The sequence below is a fragment of the Colius striatus genome, chromosome 17, assembly GCF_028858725.1.
Source record: "Colius striatus isolate bColStr4 chromosome 17, bColStr4.1.hap1, whole genome shotgun sequence".
NCBI classification, from domain to species: domain Eukaryota; kingdom Metazoa; phylum Chordata; class Aves; order Coliiformes; family Coliidae; genus Colius; species Colius striatus.
The window spans coordinates 13,021,482-13,039,469 of NC_084775.1; the positions used below are offsets into that span (position 1 = coordinate 13,021,482).

Consider the following 17,988-nt stretch of genomic DNA (forward strand, 5'->3'; position numbering starts at 1 on the left):
GGCCATGCCCCTGCTCCCTGCCTGTGTCCCAGGCTGCTTTGCAAGGTGTAGGGCCAACACCTGCTTAAAGAGGCGATGCCAAAATGAAGGGGGAGTTCAAGAAGCTTCAGTGGTGTGTTGGGGACAGGTAAGGCTGCTAAAAGCTTCATTAAAAGCCAAGACAAGCTGTTTCAAGGGAAAGGCTTCTCTCCACCCACCTAAAGCCCATTCTTTACCTTGGTTAAAAAACTTTGACAAGCATCTCAGCAGCTATGAGCCTCATTTCACGCTTAAACAAGTTTTCCAGCACAGCCACCTCAAAATAGAAATTGGATCAGCTCGGATTCCTGACAAAACACTTGTGTTGGGTTCTGTTCTGAGTGAAGTTCATAGGTCAGACTCACCAGTGACTTGAATCTTCTTCCAGGCTGCTCAGTTTGGATCTCCCAGATGTGTTTGAACCTCACAAGACACTTGTGTGTGTGTGTGTGTACCAAGATGTTCTGATAGAAATAAAGAGACTATACTGATAAGAATTGAACTTTTGGGATTGTGGTTTTGGGTTGGTGAGAGGAGCTTGGTGGATTGCTGTAGGAGCAGTAATTTATGGAGGTTTTTTGAGCTCATACAGTTGCAAGAGGAGCTGGTGGGATTGAGCAAGTCAGTGCTGGGACCCATCAGTGTGGTGGGAGTCCCCAGGGGAGCTGTTGGTAACACTGACTTGGTGCAATGGCTTTTGCATGTGAGAGGAGTTTTAGTTTCATCGCATAACACACTACTCAAACTGCCCTAGGTCTTGCATTTCTGTTCACCACCAGTCTGTTTTAGTAGGCAGCTCAGCCTCCAAGATTTGGGGAGAAATAATTTGGGTGATGGCCATAGAGAGAAGGAGAACAAGCAGCCTTGAGGTATGTCTTACTTGTGATGGTGGTTAAATAGAGCTGTCTTCATTCATTCTCCTCCATCCCCTCTAAATCTGATGCCCTTTCAAGCCGACTTCCTGATATTAATACCATGTGCTGGTCCTGATTAACTCCCTGACAAATCCCCTCTCAACAGGGCCAGGCCTGCCCTGAATGGACCCCCTGTTAGGGTTTGCATGGCTGAGGAGTCCCTGCTCACTCCTCTGCCTCCTTCCTCCTCCCTGGCAATAGGAGCAAATTTAAATGTTTCTGAAGAGCGACATTTCCATTTCAAAAGCTGCTCTCTGAAGTGTGTCTGGAGTGGGATTTCTCTCCCCCCCACTCCTTTTTGAATGGGAGCTTTAGAAGTCTCATTTCCTCTGCTTGATAACACCAGGCTGAGAAGGGCTTTTGTCTTTTCAATTCCCCTCATTTTTCTGTGTTTAAATAAGTGAGGTTTGTAGAAGCTGCCATGGTGGATTCTCCCCATCTCATGCTTGTCAATGTGCTGAAGGATGCACCTGGTGTTACCTAGTGAATGAACTGGAGCTCCATGGATTGTGGGGCAGGACCGGCTCCTGGTGCCCTGCTTTGCCTTCCTTGAGCATGCACCCACTTGCCAGCACCCTCACAATCTCCCCCTGAGGCTCTTGAAGGCAGAGGGGGAAGTTTGCTGGGCATATCTCAGCTGTGGAGCACTGTGCTTCTCTTCCCAGCCATCCCCAGCAGTGGGATGGCTGACCCAGCACCCATGAACAGCAATGAGTGTGGATGGTGCTGAGCCTGGCTCATGGTGCTGAGCCTGGCTCAGGATCTGGCACTGTGGCTTGGCAAGGGCCATTCCAGCATCCTCAAATCATAAGGAACCTGTGCATAAGCTGGAACATGGGAAGTTCCACTAGAATATGAGGAGGAACTTGTTTGGTGCTGAGGTGAGGGAGCCCTGGCACAGGCTGCCCAGGGAGGGTGTGGAGGCTCCTCAGGAGGCTTCCAAACCCACCTGGACATGTTCCTGTGCCCCGTGCTCGAGGGGAACCTGCTTTAGCAGGGGATGGGGCTGGATGAGCTCTGCAGGGCCCTTCCAGCCCCCATTGTTCTGGGATTCCCAGGCTACTGGAGGAGGCTTGGGGATTGTGCACCTTGTCTGCATGTGCAGGCAGGGAACGCTTCTTGTCCTGATGTCCTGAAAGGAACTGTAAGAGCAGCAGGCACAGGGGGAAATGCAAAACCAGGAGAGGATAACGGTTGTGTGAGGCCACGTCACCATGTCCCACATTTCCGTGGAAGTCTGTGGTAATTATTCAAAGGTTCCTGTGAAAGCTGCCTGAAATCTGGCAGTTCCAGGGAAGAGGGGGGCAGTTGGAGCTGTGGGACTGGCTGCTTTGGTGTGAGAAGGAGTGTCTGGCCGGGCCATGAGCTCTTCCATCACCTTCAGACCCAGGTTCTGTGAAGCAGAGAAGTGCTCACAGGGCTGCGCTGGCGCAGTGCCAAAGCAGGCAATTAAAGATGTGCCTCCCTGTCTTTGCACTCAGTGTAATCAGAGGTGTTTTTCACAGTTTGTTCCTTTCTAAGAGACATCAAGCAAGCGCTGGCCTCCCTCGGGTTTGGTTGCTGTGCCTCCCTCGCGTGTCACTGAGCCGGGGCAGCCCCCTCCCTCCGGCCTCTGTGAACCCCAGGGCTGGCTGACTCACCCGAGTCGTGGTTTTACGTATCCTGGTGTGGGATTGTGACGTGCTTTTAAGCTCAATGGGTTATGTGCCCTGTGCCTTTTTCATACCAACCTTTGCCTCTCCAGTGCAGCTCCCCAAAGAAGTGGTTTTACTCCTCAAACCGAGACTCTGATGCTTTCCTTCTGGTTCCAGCTGTAGGGTGAGCTGGGTCCCTGCGGTGGCACAGGAGGAGGCTGTGAGCTCTGCAGGGGAGGCTGTCAGGGGCTCCTGTGCCTGCTTGTCTGCCACGTTAGCAGAAGCCCTGCTCCTTTAAACAAATGAGTTGGAGGTTGTGAAGGGAAGAGGGGGATTTAGGGATGAGGTAGTGTGCTTTATAGGGGCTATGATGTTGGCAGAGCATCACTGGGGACAACATCAGCAGAAGTGAAATGATGCTCTGAGTGGCTGCTGGGTGGACAAATTATTGAAAGAACATTAAAATTGCAAGCAGAGGAGTGGAAGAGTTTGCTGCTCCATGGACTTCCCTGACAACCTTAACTCATCTTCCCCATTATTTGCTGAAAGCATCAGGAAGTTCTACTTAAACATAAGGAAAGACTTGTTTGGTGCTGAGGGAGCCTGGCCCAGGCTGCCCAGGGAGGGTGTGGAGGCTCCTTCTTGGGAGGTTTCCAAACCCACCAGGACACGTTCCTGTGCCTCCTGCTCTAGGGGAACCTGCTTCAGCAGGGGGTTGGGCTGCATGAGCTCTGCAGGTCCCTTTCCACCCCACCATTCTATGATTCTATTTTATCATCTTCTCTTTACATGACCCTCTGTTCAGTGCCCAGGACGGTCTCCATCTCATATTGAGAGGGTTACTGGCTACTCTACTTCATCCTTATCAATTAGTGAGTGGTTGCAGGCTCTACCTGCTGCCCAAACCACCACTCCTGCAGTTACAAGCCTTTTGGGGCACATGTTGCTGTTGGCCCTGAGTGTTCCACACGTGCCTGTAAGGTCCTTCCAACTCAGCCCTTAGCCTTTCCTTTGCAGGAGTACGGGCAGAGTGATACCTGACACAGATCTCCCCAGGACCTCTCTCCACTCTCTTCCTTGGTTCAGAGTTATTGCTTTGGACAAGCACCAAGATGAGTTTTTGTTGGGTGTGTTGTTTGTTTTTTGATGTGGCCATTTTTTCCCAAGTGAACAAAAGGCAAATGGCTGTCAGCAATCTCACCAGATGCATCAACTGCGCCAAAGATGCTCAGAGAAAAGATTCCCAGAATCTTTCTGATCGTTGCAGAAAAGGCATATTTCCCTGTAAACTTGTTCTTGGAAGTGACAGAGTTGTTTTGGCTGAAATTTACTGTTTAGAAAAAAGAGGACTAAAAATGCCTGAAGCAAATATTCCCCATGGAAAGTTTTTGTCCAGACAGTTAATGTCTTAACAGACTTGGGGTCAACTGAAAACAGAGCCACGCAGAATAGGCAATGTTGGGCAATTGTTAGTGAGAGGTGGAGCCATCAGCTCCTCTTTGTAATGAGGAGATGAGCAGGTGAGAATTCATCACTGCCATGGAGTCAGTCAGGATGTACATGTCCAATGCAATTATTATCCACGAATGGGGAAATGCAAGAAGGTAAAGCCCAGCATGACACCATTGCTCGGTGTAATGCCTTGGGCTTCGCTGGGAGTTTGCCTGAGTGAGGTTTTCTGGACTTGACCTGTTGTTCTAGGCTACCATAAGCCATGTTTGCTGGTGCTTCTGTAATATCCTGCAATCTCGAGACCCAGAGGCAGCATCTGTTCAGTGGGGAGCTGTGGAACGGCTTTTTTTGAGCACAAGCAAGTTTTGCAAGACCAGATACTCTGCTTCAGTTAGTGCATTTAACTGTAGCACTCGCTGGAGAGGTTTTACCACCCTCATAAATCTACTGGTGGGGGTGGGGAGGGGATGGTCAGCATTTGGTACTGGTTTTGCAATTAAATTGCTTCAAGCTGTTGAAACATTGGGGAAGTTTTTTGACCTACTTTTCGTGCAAGCTTAGAAATTGTTGGGATATTTTCTGCCCTGACTGTGTGGAATTCAGCTGGATTCCAGGGAAAGGAATTTCACAGGCCTTCTCATACAGTCACAGACTGATTTAAAGGAAAAATCAAAAAGAAATCAGCTTTGTCTTCAGAGAGCTCCTCAGTCTCCAGCCTCACAGATTCCCATGAGAGCACATACTGGGCTGCAGCCAGTGAAAACGATCCCTGTTTTGCTCATCCCCCTCGGCTGCACGTGCCATGGAGCGTGGGGATGGAGGAAGGAGGTGGGTGATGCCCTGGTCCCACTCATGGCATCCTTTGGGCACACTGGTTAGCCTTGTGCTTAGTGTTTAGGAGTTAAGAGCCCTGTTGGAAGGGTTGTACTGTGAAAGGGCCATTAGCGCAGTGGATAGTCACAAACAAGAGTTGCAATAACTTGATGTACTTCTCGCTGCTCAGGCTCTCTGAACTTGTGTGTCTCCTTGGGGAAATGGGACATTAGTTTTCAGCCCCTTTGATTCCCCCCTTCCCCAGTCTGGTCAGTGCTGTCATCCTGGGGCTGCTGAGACACCAGAATGCCCTGGACACTTCTCCAAATGAAAGCAAAATCCTTTGGTTTGTATGTGTCCCATTTAAGAATTTCAGGTGTGCATTTTTACCTTAAAACCTGGTGGATGGAGATTTGGGGTGTTGGCTCTCCTGCTTGTTTTTCATCCCAGGCTGTGTGGGAAAGCCCTGAGGCTCTGTGTCTGCTGGGGTGTGCAATGCTGCTGAGCCACAGGTTCCTGGCTGGGGAAAACGTGCTGCCATCTCTGCTGTGTGGCACAGCCTGGCGTGGATGGGCTTTTGGCAGTGCCCCTGGTGGGATTCAGTGATGTTGACTGGCTCTGTGCTGCGGGAGAGGCTCTGCTGATGGAGGCATCCTCGCAGGCAGGCCACGCTGATCACAAACCCACCCTTTATCTGAGAGGTTTTTTTTGGAGGAGAATTGAGCAGCTTCAGCCCATCTTGCTTGCTTTGGCACTCTGCTCCATCCCACGAGGATGTGAGATGTGTGAGTGGGCAGGAATTGAAGATAACACCCCTTAATCCCTCTTGGTGCTCCAGCAGAAAACACTGCTGCTGGCTGATAATTAGTGAGTGTGCAGACTTTGAGGTGACGTGGACATCCCTGAATCTCTGTCCTAGGCTTGGGGGAACATCACTAATGATCTGATTTAGAGAGGCAGAGAGAGACCAGACCTTACCAAAGATGATATGTAGGGCAAACACCATGGTGCTGTGCTAGAGATGCTGAGGGTAGTCCCACACAAGCATCTCTGTTTGCTCGCTGCACACCAGCGCCACACAGGCACTGACTGGGGGGGGGTAGAGGCTTTGAAGCTTCACCAGTGTAGTTTTGAAGAGTCAGTGCAATCAAGGGATCAGAAAGGTCAAAGTGTGTGTTGCAGTGAGTTAGGTGCAGATGGAGTGAGTACCACTCTATTGTCTCCTGAGGGTGGGAAGCAGATGAAGAAAATGCCCCTTCACAGAGGCTGGGCTGCATCCAGCCCTAGGTGCTGGGCTGACGTGAGGCACAGACACCTGTCTCCATCCCACCATCTTTTCTCTTGTGGACCTGGTTGCTGGTGTGTCTGAAGGCAGAGACATTGAATTTACCCAGAGGCTTATTTGCTCTTCAGAGCATCAAAGGGCAGCTGACTTGTCCTTTTCCTTTCCTCTCTCTCTTCCTGGCAGCATGTGCTCTGTTAACACTAGCTATGTCAGGAACAAAAGCCTGTAGAAGAAACTCACCCCCAAAGCCTGGTCCTGCTCTTTGATAGACTCTGGGGTGATAATTGTTTTCTTCAGTGCCAGCATCTCCTCTTGCTGCTGGAAGGTTTCTGCAGCCTCTGCCCCCCACTCGCCCACCCTTGTTATCATACAAATCACATAATAATAAGGCCAGGGCTAAACAGGAACTACAGTAGCTGTTAGCTGTGTATAAAAACAAATCACATGGAAACAGTATAATTACTGAGAAAATATCAACTTGAGTAATGCAGTAATTGTTTTCTTCCCTCCAGCAGATTTATTCCAGCTCTCCCAGCTCATGCAGGTTTTGAAGTCTGTGACTTCAGCTTAATCAGAAGAATTTCCCGTTTCACACTGCACTTGTTCAGAGGCTGAGGAATAGATTTTGAGCAGCTTTTCTTGAGGCTGCTGGGAAACAGAGCACTAGTTAAAGCATCCCTATCCATTACAGTCCACCTCAGGCTCTGGGTGGACTGTGGTCTTTGGAAAGCTCTTTTCAACTCATTTTTGTGATTTAGAAGAAGAGTCTCTTGGTGCCTCCTGTAAATGCAGGAGCTCTGCCTTTTCTACTTCACCCCTGAATGGGCAAGATTATTCCTTCTGGCCTTCAGTTTTGGTTTTCACTATTTGCTGTGTGTTATTAACTTTATTTAGAGAGGTGCTTGTGAAATGGCAGTAGCCAGTGATTTGAAGTCCAGGCACATTGCCCCTCTCTCTTGCTGTAATCATCTAATAGCAGATGATGATGATTGTTGTGCTGTGACTTGCAGTCATTTCCCTTCCTCAGCTTTGTTGCTATCTTACTTCAGATTCTGCAAGGTAGTAAGAGGTACCAGAAACCACGTTTCCCAAGGGTTTTGTGCCAAGTAGGAGTTTAAAGATGCCCTGTCTTGCATATTGGCAGCTATGAGACAGTGTCTTCTGTCTCATGTGGAGACAGGGAAATCTTTCTGTCCTGCATTTTGGCAGGTAGCTTGCTTTCCTTTAGAAGAATGCACCCACCTACAAGCAACTGCCGCTTCCTCTTCCCATGCTTTCATCTGAACAAGAGTTTTATGAACACCTAATTCATCTTTGACTTCTTGTGGTTGTTCTGCTGCTCTTGGCTTGGGAAAACCCCCCACAAACACCCCAAAACCCAGCCCTGGCTGTGTGGAACACAAAGCCTTCCTGCTGCAGCAGACTGATGTCCAATGTTGGGAAAGCAAATCAAGGCTCTGATCCTTGGGATTCTCCAGAAGCCTTTGATGTTCTTCTAGCTTTTCTCCTGAATGGAAACAACCAGCTTAGCTTTCTGGTGACTTTGTGCTCTTAGGACTGGCTGAGCACCAGGCAGGACAGTGAGGAAGGGGATCTAGGTTGCTCCTTTGCTTTCTGTCCCTTGAGGGCAGCAGTGGGAAGGGCGTTGATGCCTCCAGGCTGCATCCAGAGTGATTCCTCCCTGGCTGCTTTGATGTATCCTTGAGGTAGAACAGGGTTTAGTGAAGGAGTGGAGGAGGAAAGTGCCAGTGAAGGCCACTGGTGTCCTGGGATGTGGCCAATTTGTTGGGAAGAATCCTTTCTCGCCTCCCCTTGTTCCAGCTTTGCTGTGGATGATGTTGCCCATCCCTTACAGAAGGGAATAGGGCAGAACTCATGTCATCACAGCCACCTTGGGCAGGGACTGCTTTCAAAGCCAGATCTGGACTGTGGGTGCAGCCTCCCCAGGAGGGACCTCACCAGACTGGTGAGACCCAGCCTGGCTGGTGGTTCTTCACGCTTGGCAAAGGCTGCTGAGGTGCTGAACATTTGTCCAGGTGGCATCCACAACCTCACCACGTCTGACAGGAGCTGCACCATGGCCAGTGAACAAACCAGGGCCATCATCCACATGCCTTGCTAGACAGAGGAGCACAGAGAGGTCCACGCTGCCCCAGTGCCACTGAGCTCTCTCGTGTCAGCCTCGGGGGGCCAGCCCAGGGAGAGGGTTGGTGACTGACCCTGGCTGCTGGCCCGTGGCCGTGAGTCAGCACGGGTGGGAGGCTGCCCAGTGCCAGTTGGCACAGAACAATGTCAGCTTTGTCTGCAGGCACAGGGCTGCTGTGATGAAGGTAGCAAAGTCGTGTGAACTTCTTCCCTTGTTCTCCTTCCCCCTCCCGTCCTCAGCAGCTGCAGGGTCCTGGCTGCCCGGTCTGGCAGCACCTTACGCTTACAAAGCAAGCACAGCTCCTCTTCCTGCCCCCTCCAGGGAAAGAAATCCATCCACTTGCCAAGCAAATGAACAGATAAACTTTGAGTTAAGGGCTGGGGTAGCTGCCAGGGAGGAGCATCCCAGGTCAGGGTAGGTTGTTGGCATCCTCGTCTGCGTGGCTGGTGGCTATAAAACAGCTACTTCATCCCAGGTGTGTTCATCAGTGGTGGGCAAACTCATCCAGGCATGCAGCTTGTGTTTGCAGGAGCTGGACTCCTTCATTTGGAGCTGGGGAGGTGAAGGTTAGTGTGCAGGTGAGGTGTCCTGGTTCCAGGATGTTCCTGGGATAGCAGCCACTGGGGTTCTGCAAGGTGGTTTTGTTGCTGGTGGTGAAGCTGGATGTTTCAGTGTGTTTTCTGTCTGCCCCCAGCTCGTGGTCATTAGAGCTGCTCCCTGTGTTGCCATGGAGGTTATGCTGATTGATCCATCCAGTCTCTGACTTGAAAGGTCTTGTTCAGCTGAGAGACTCTTTACCTTGAATTTGCAAAAAGCTGATTTTCATCAGTTCAGTCTATTTTTATCTCAGCTGACCTCACCTGTCTCCTTTCTCTCCATTTCTGGATGGATGCATTTGACATCCAACCTGTGGACCTCCCCTAGAGTTTAGCAAGAGATGGAGAAGGATCTCCATGAAAGAGATGGGAGTCTGGGAGCTGCCCTTGTCATTCCCTTCTCATTCAGCATGGTTAATGCTGCTGCCCTTCTCTCCAGCACGGCCACAGTATGTCAGAGGAGGACATGGCTGTGACTGCCTCGTTTGTGTAAAGAAGATGTGGCCTTGAGTTTACTGCTGAAATGTGAAGTGACAGTGCTACCCTGGGTACGGGTGGGTTCATCAGTCCTGCAGGAGTGCAGGTAGCACTAAAGGTGATGGGTGCTTCTGAGGCTGTGGCAGGAGGAAGAGCTGCTGTGTGTCCCTGTGAGACTAACTTGGTGCTCTCTGGAGATGCTGGAAGCTGCAGAGCACTGCTGTGATGTGATCTGACTGCTGGTACTGCTTAGTCTAGCAGGCTTTTTGAGGGGACTGTGTGTATCTCAGAGGGCTGGGAATGGGCCAAGGCTCTGTGGCAGCTGGCATGGGAGGATGAGAGAAGGATCCAAAGTCTCCTGGGAAATAGCTGACCTGGTTGTTTTATGCTCCCCAGGATCGTGGCCTGCCTGGCAAGCTGGAGCCCGTGTCACCCGTGAGCCCCGCTCACCCTGACACCGAGCTGGAGCTGCTGCCCGCCCGGCTGTCCAAGGAGGAGCTCATCCAGAACATGGACCGTGTGGACCGTGAGATCACCATGGTGGAGCAGCAGATCTCCAAGCTGAAGAAGAAGCAGGTAAGAGGCTGTGGCCCAGAGGGGAGCACGAGTCCTCACTTCTGCGGGCCGCCCTACAGCCTGTCTGTGCCCACAGAGGGGAAGTGGCAGTGCCAGTGTCACCAGGATGGTCTGTGTCTGTGCTCCCTGTCGTGACACAGGGCAGTTGCTGCTGTGCCAGCAGTATGGAGCTGGTAGTGGTGAGATGAGGGAGCTTTGGAAACCTGGCTTGTGGGCTCTTTTGCATGTCAGAGTACCTTAAAGGGGGAAAAACTCTGTTGTTGGTGACTTGCCGTGGACATGCAAGCGGTCAGTGGCAGAGCTGGGAGCACAGCCTGTGTTACTGGAGTTGTCTGTGCAGCCCAGCCTGAGCACAAGGTCCTTTCTTTTTCCTTTCCAGCAATTATGTCTCCTCGGTGCTATCAGTGGCACTATTATAGCCCTGGGCTGTTTCAAGCATTGCTGCAATGTACTAATAGCCCTCCCTGTGTATCTAAGCCCCCTTCTCTGGGACTTTGCAGTTTTACAGTCGTGAACAGTGTCTGGTCCAGCTGCAGACAAGCCTGTATGTGAGCCAAGGATTTGAATCTGAGCTTCTTGGTTGGTGCTTTACCCCTGCACAAGAGCATTCCCAAGCAGAAGGATCTCCTGTTTGGTATTGCCATACATACAATTACCATAAACCCATTAAGAGATTAATATGACAAAACCTTGGGGGGTATCCATGAAAAAACCCACAGACTTAAAAAGCTTTCACTTCCTAAAGCAAATCACTTGTCTTTGCCTCTCTCTTCCTGGTTGTTTTATCTTCTTTGCTTGGGGCTGGTTTTTAAACTCCCCGGGGGCTGTTAATGCCAAACTGGGAGGAATGGCCCCAGCCAAGGGATTTGCAGCAGGAGTTTGGGACTGGAGCAAAATCTCTCCTTAAGCTGTTGGATGGAGCTAGTGCTCCTTGAGGACGAACATGCAGTTGCCTTTCTTTCCCTTCAAGTCCATAGCCATAGATCTGATGAACATAGAACTATACCAGATGCTATCCCCTTCTTTCCTGCAAGACAAAGCAGGATGTTTTGGTTTTGTTGTCAAACAATAGGGTTTAATTAATGTGAAGATATTGGAGTGCTGAGGGAGAGAGAGGCAAGAGTGGGCAGAAGCAGCTGTGCTGGGAGTGCAAGAAAGCAGCCCTGTGTGCCAGCTCACAGGGGCCAAGGGAACATCTGGAGAGATGGAAACCACAGAGGTTCCTCTTGTTGGGTTTGGTGGGAGTTTGGTGAAGCCTGTTCCCCTCTCCTTCCGAGGAAGCTCAGGCAAAATTGATGTCCTCTCTCAGCTGACAGTCTGGCTGCTGGTCCATGTTTTTAAGTCATATTTGAGGAAAGAGGTCCAAGCCACGGTCATTTCCCACTCTGGAGAAGGGCTTCCAGAGTGTGGGATGTGCACCCAGCAGAGCAGTGCAGGTCCCTCTCGCTGCAGGCAGGAGGACTGACAGAGATGCTGAGGAGCTGCTACGGAAGCTGACAGCAGCAGCATATGCTCCTTGCCATTAAAATCAAGCTGTCCTTCTGTAAGGAAATGGGGCTTTATTGTTGGCTGCTTGCTTGCTTTATTTCTTCCCTGTGAACGGATTTTATGATTCTTCCTCCCCACAAGAACGCTCTGCTGAGTGAGGAAGAAGGTGAAAGTGGCTGTTGGCAGTAAAAGCAGCCCCTCCCCTCTTTTTTTTTTTGGCATATGGTGGCAAAATCATTTTGTAGCAAATCCCACCCCCAGCACAGCCTCCCTTCCCCTGCAGCAGGATCCTTCCCCAGCGCTGCTCCAGCGGAGCTGGCACATCTGGGAGGAAGCATTTTGGGGTGGGGGGGGGAAAGGGGAGTTCCTGTCTGAGATGCTCTGGGAACGTTTTGTCCATCTGTGCATCTGAGCTGTCAGTGCAGGAGAAAGATGAGCAAGGGAAAGCAATCAGACTGAACCAGATCCAGCTCCTGCAGGAGCGGCCGGAGGAGCAGGGGAGGAGTCGGACACAGCCCGAGTCTCCTCATGCTTTTCCCCCCTCTGCCTTTGAGAGGCCTCCTCAGGGTAATTAAATACATTTGTGTGGAAAGGCTGTGCAAAAAAAAACCCCAAACCCACAATTCCAACAACCCCCAGTCCACCATCTCTTTTTGGGTTGTTCTAGAAATGGCAAGGAAGGCTGTTCCTGGACTTTGCAGGATGCAAATGCCTTTGGCAAGCTGCGAACCCTTCCCCGAGCCCCGCGCGGCCCTGGCACGGGGCCACCTCCAGCAGCCAGCCCCCGCTCATTCATGCGCCATATGCGCCTCCATCTCTGCCTGAGTCCTCTCTCCCCCTCTTTTCCTGACAGGGAAGGATAATCCCTATGCATTTATTCCTGGCAGCAGTACCGGGGATCTGAAGGAGAAATAAAGTGCTGGGCTGTTCTCTGCAGTGGTGCCTGAGCCTCCCCAGGCGCCGAGCTCCGCAAAGGGCTCTCTGGGAGTACAACACTCCCACCTGGTGATGGAGGTGGAGCTGGCTGGGTGGAAGAGCTCCAGGGTTTCCCTTTTCATCTGTTTCCTGTCTCAGTTTCCTCTATTCTCCCTTCAGTCTCTGAAAGTGTTTTTCAGAGATGGTTTGTGTCGGGAAGCCGTCTCCTGGGCAGGTGAGGTGTTGCGATACCCAGGGCCTGGCTGCCAAATGCCTGGCAGTGTGGCAGCTGGGTGCATGTAGAACGACCTGGAACACAAAAAGCTCCACCTAAACACAAGGAAAAACTTCTTTACTGTGAGGGTGAGGGAGCCCTGGCCCAGGCTGCCCAGGGAGGGTGTGGAGGCTCCTTCTTGGGAGGCTTCCAAACCCACCTGGACGTGTTCCTGTGTACCCTGAGAGAGGGGAACCTGCTTTAGCAGGGGGTTGGGCTGGAGGAGATCTGCAGGTCCCTTCCCACCTCTACCATGCTGGGATTCTGTGACCTTGGCTTTATCAGGCAGGTCCCTTCAGCACAGGAGCTGGTACGTGCAGCATTGGGGTCTTCCTGAAATGTCACTCCCCTCCCTTCCAGTGCTGCAGGCTCCAATAGCCCGTCTGCAGCATCTGCTCCAGCTGAAGGGACTCTTACCTGGAGAGGGCACCTCCTCCACTTGGGAACAGATTGGCCTGTGGATGTTGTAGGAGTAGCTGCGTTGCTGCCTTGGCTTTCATTTGGGGAGTGGCGGGGGCTTTTGGCAGCCACTGCTGGGAATGAGGGGAGAGGGAGAGTGTGTAGCTGTCAAGACTCATCTCTCATCTCACTTCTCTCCCTGTAAAGGTCACAATCCCAGCCTAGCTTTTGTGGCAGACCTTTAAGAAATCCATTTTGTCCGTGTCTGGGAACCCTGACCTATTTTGCTTTGCCATTTCCCACAGCTCCCAGGGGTAGCTGTCGTGGGATGAACCTGCTGTGGTGAGGTGTGCTGCCTGCAGCCCCTGGGCACATCCAGCATCTGGCCCTTTAATAACCACCCAGCGTTGTACCACAGAGAGGAGGGTTTCATTCTCTACTGTATTTCAGCTATAATTAGATTTGTGTTTTTTCTTTTAACAAGGTGCTTTTAATGAGCCTCCACTTACTGGCAAACTTTCATTTCCTGATATGCCGTGAAATCCTCTTGTCTGACATCACTTAAACACACCCAGCCCCCTGGCAGGGTTTTTGTGGCTTTCCAGAACAATGTTGGCAAGTTTCTGAAAGTTTGTTTTTTTCCTTAAGCAAATATTTTCCCCAAGACAAGGAGAGGACTGGTATGATCCTCGTGATGGCTCTTCCCTTGGAAGAGTTTTTGGAACTCATCATATATGAGCCCAGGGTGTGTGGTGGGATGCCTCAGGACATCGAGTGCCAGGACTGATGCTAAAGATCTCATCATGTGGCGCAGTGGTTTGGGCTACCTGGCAGGCAGTTGTAGTTGATAAGGGATCTTTGGGGCTGCTGCGTATTTGGTTGGAGCCTTTGGTGTGCCTTGGTGCTGTAGCTCTTTGCAGGCAGTAAGGGATGGATCCCTGTGGTGCTGGGAAGGATTCATCCCCTTCCAAGGTGCAGAGGGACTGAGCTGTCTACACACACAGCTGGAGTAATCTCTAGAGTAAGATCCCAAGGTGTGGTTGTGCTGATACCAGCATGTGAAGCCTGGGCTCCTGCCTCTGCCAGAGCCTGTTGCCCAGCCAGGACATTGCTCAGCCATCCAGGTGGCAATGGTGGCTTTTTTTGACTTTATCTGCACTTTCCCTATGCTGCTGCTTGTCCCTCCATGAGAAAAGATGTCCACCTGTGGGGAAGTGAAGCATGAATGGACTTCACAGCATGGGGTTGCTTCATCCACTGAAACACATTCAGTTGGAGGAGTGTGAGTTTTCTCAGCCAAGCCAGTAGGCCTGTCTGGCTACTTGAATGTTTTCTTGGATGGCATCCTACAGCCCCAGTGTTGCTGCAGGTGGTGTCAACAGAGCAGAGATGCACCTTCTCTTGGAGCACCAGGCACTGCTGTCTCTGGAAGCACGGTGCTGCGCTCGCCTCTGGTGACAGCCAAGAGCTCTCAATCCCAGCTGCATTTTCTCTGGATATTCAGAGCCAAGCAGTGAAAAAATCAGAGGTGTTTGACTACCACTCCCTCTCCTGTGCCTGTGCTGCCCTGCAGCTGCTGTGGGCAGTGTGTGCTCTCCCTCCTCACAGGGAGCCGGTGGCCCCACGAGGAGCCTGGAGGAATCTGTCATTTCCTCTTTCAGCTGAGCAGTTCCTCAAACTTGCTGGAAGGGCTCAAATGTCTCCTCCTGCCTCTTACTAGTCAGGAGAGATGGAGGTGTGAGTTGTACATCAATATACCCTCTGACCATGGTGATGTTCAAAAGCTCTCTCTCAGATCCACTGCTTTGTAATTAACATTCACCATGACCTGAGCAGCTCACAGGTGGGTGAGAGTGAGATGGAGGACTAATGATCTCTAAAGGTGTGTACATGATGTGCTGCCTTCTGGTTTCCATCTCCCAAGGAGGGGTAGTTGACCTTCAAGCCAGCCTGAGGGCTGGGTGAATTTCACTGCATGTGTGGTGGATATGCTCGTGGATCATACTGCTGGATGCTTCTGCTCTGAGTGGGTGTGAAGCTTGGGATGAGACACATCCCTTGAGTTGCAAGTGTCCCAGCACAGGCAGATGTATGGAGCTGGAGGGCCCAGAGGGGGATATTTCTGTGCACAGCTGCTGCACCTTAAAGCCTAGACAACATGAGATGTGGAGCTGTGGCAACACAATAAAGGCAGTAAAAAAGCAGAAGAGACAGCAAAGTGAGCTTCCCATCACTGGCCTCTGAGGGCAGGACCCTCAGGTGATGTCCATCCACCTCTACTGGGCTTTCTCTAATTGCAGCCTGGACTGACTTTGTGGTTTCCACTCAGGGTAGCTTATCCTGTGTGAGTGCAATGAGTCTTAAAGCTGTCTTCCCAGGAGAGAGTATGATGGCTGGAAGGTGGCTAATGCTGTGCTGGTGCCCTCAGCAGCTCTTCCTGTGCCTGCCAGGATGACCAGGGCCATGTGGCATGTTCATACTGCAGGTGTTTGCAACCTGAGCGCTTGGGCTCTCTATGAAGATCCACTAGAGTGTCATGGTGACCCATTTCTGAGCACCACGCTGTCCTCTGCAGGAAGTCTTGTAGCTCTTGCTTGTCCTCTTGAGCACTTTGAGAGATCATCTTGTCCAGGAGGGCTGCCACACGTCCCTTTGGGCTGCTTGTGACCAGAGACGTCACCTTCCGTGGTGTTACTGCCTCCTCTGCTGTCCTTACTGGCTCCTCTGCCTGCAGGGTGCAGGAGTGGCTGATGCACAAGTCATTTAATGGAGACCAGTCATTCCAGGGCATCTCCTCCAACCACAGCATCACAAGATAAAGCTGCAGGTGGAGAGCAGCCCTGCCGCTCACCCCTCACTCCCTGCAGCTCGGTTGCAGCTCTGGAGGCAGGCAGCAGCCGGGAACCGGGCTGCAACTGCAGCTCTCTTGAAGAGTTTCTAGTAAAATGATTCTTTCTAGCTTTGAGCCACCTCCAGGAGGCTGGTTCAAGGCAGGTGCTCATCCTCCATGCCTAAAAGGCAGCGTGGGGCCAGGTGCCTGGGCAGGGCCGCGTTGCGCTTGCGTGGCTGTTCCGCAGCGCTCCCCCCTCGCCCCGGCCCTGGGCCGCCTGCGCCCGCCCGTGTCGCGCAGGAAACCTCCTGCCATGGCGGGCTCTGCCTCGGCCGTGGCACCGCAGCGAGGCTCGTGGGGATGGGGACGGCTACGCTTCTCGCTGTGACTCACCCTCCTCCTCCCCCCTTCTCCTTCCACAGCAACAGTTGGAGGAAGAAGCAGCCAAACCACCAGAGCCTGAAAAACCCATCTCCCCTCCTCCTATCGAGTCCAAACATCGCAGCCTGGTGCAGATCATCTACGACGAGAACAGGGTGAGTCTGGGAATAATGGAAGTCCTGTGTGGTTGTGCTGTGTCACCCTGGCTGGGGACGGGGAGGTTGGTGTAAGGGGTAGGTGGGGGATTCCCCGGGGGTGGAGGCCATGGGAGGTGGATAAATGGAGTCCTGTGGGGTTGGTGACGATAAAGGGCTGAGCACTGAGGAGCTGGCTCTGCCGTGTGGATCGAGCACAAATGTCTTCCTCCTGCAGTGAGTCTTGTGGTTGAAAGGTTCAGGAGGTGCTTCAGAGCTCTGTCTGTTAAATAAGCTCATTTCATCCTCTCCCCTGGGAGTGAGCCCAGTGCAAAGCTGCTTCAAAGGATGGGCTTTGGCGTGGTGGGGTGTGCTGCGTGGATGGAGGGGCGCATCTGTGGTGCTTCATACTGGCACGTCAGCTACGAGCTCTCCTGGCTGCTCCTAAGCCCCTCAGGCTGGAGCTGAAAGGATGTGGATGCAGCCATGGCTGGATTTGTGGATATTTGGTGGTGTAAATAGCATTAGCAAAGGTCAGGCTGGCATCCCTGCCTCTGCCTTGACCGCTCATTTGTTGCACTCAGCCATCGCCTGTAACAGCAGCCTGAGGAGACACGGGGTTTGCTGTGTGCTTTGGAGCGATGCGAGGAAATTGAGCCCTTTGGTGGATAATCAAGCATATTCATTTTCATTTAGGTGTTGGATAAAGAGGATGATTTTGCATAAAAGGAAAACTACCAGTCGCTAATTATTTTGAATTGCGAGGCCTGCGATTTCCTGGGAGCTGCAGAAACCCAGGTGCCCGGCTCCCAAAGAGAGGGGAGAGAATGAATGGCAGACCCTGCACTCCCAGGCAGTGCAATTGTCCTGGTTTTCCTTTTTCCATCTGCATTTCTCCCTGAGCAATAGGAAGCCCAGTGCTGGCAGGGTCTGTGGGGCAAAGGGGTGAAGGGTGAGGCTGATGTGTTTGCAGCATTAGCAAGCCCTGGCTGGGGATGGGGTGACAGACCCTGGGCTTTGAGGGCAGGTGCTTGGTGTTCCTCAAAGCCATTCTCCTCGTGGCACCACCAAGTGCCCTCACCAGGGGTCTTGAACTAGACAGCTTTGCCCCCTGTGGCTCAAAAAAAGGAGAGCTCAAACATTTCTATTCCTATTTCCTTGAGTCACATCCTTCTTGGATGTTCTTGTGCACCAGGACCACGTCATGAGAGGAAGCGATGGGTGGTGGTGCTGAGGCAGGAAGGAAAGGTGCCCTTCAGCCAATTGCATCCCCAACAGCCTACATCACAGCAGTGCCTGTTTGCTGGATCTGCCTCTGGGCTGAGCATCCTGCCAGACCCTTTGTCACCTCTTGTGTCTGCCCACGCCAGCAGCAGCATCTCCTTTTCCCTCTTATCACCTTCTCCACGGCAGACACAATCTGTAGTCCCTCAGGTTGCTGCCCTGTTCCATGGGTGATGGCAGAGTGCAGAGAGCAAGTGTGGAGTTCTACATTTCTCCTTCCAAGAGCGTGGCTGCAGTACCTGGGACACTGTCACATGGTGCTCAGAGCTGGTGGCATCCGTTTGCCAGCCTTGCCTGACTTCATTCTGAGTTAAGCTGCTCCTCAAAGACAGTCTGGCACTGGGAGTGCTTTGCTGTTGACTTTCAGCAGGT

General features: G+C 51.9%; 1 protein-coding gene across 9 annotated transcripts in view; it reads left to right on the forward strand.

Moving 5' to 3' along the window:
* The window catches only part of NCOR2 (nuclear receptor corepressor 2), a 239,815-nt gene that overhangs the window by 106,309 nt on the left and 115,518 nt on the right, over positions 1-17,988 (forward strand). For all 9 annotated transcript variants that reach the window (XM_062010425.1, XM_062010430.1, XM_062010431.1 and 6 more), the window contains exons 5-6: positions 9,732-9,911; positions 16,240-16,353. In XM_062010425.1, the coding sequence (XP_061866409.1) occupies positions 9,732-9,911; positions 16,240-16,353 (294 nt within the window). The remainder of the gene's footprint in view (positions 1-9,731; positions 9,912-16,239; positions 16,354-17,988) is intronic.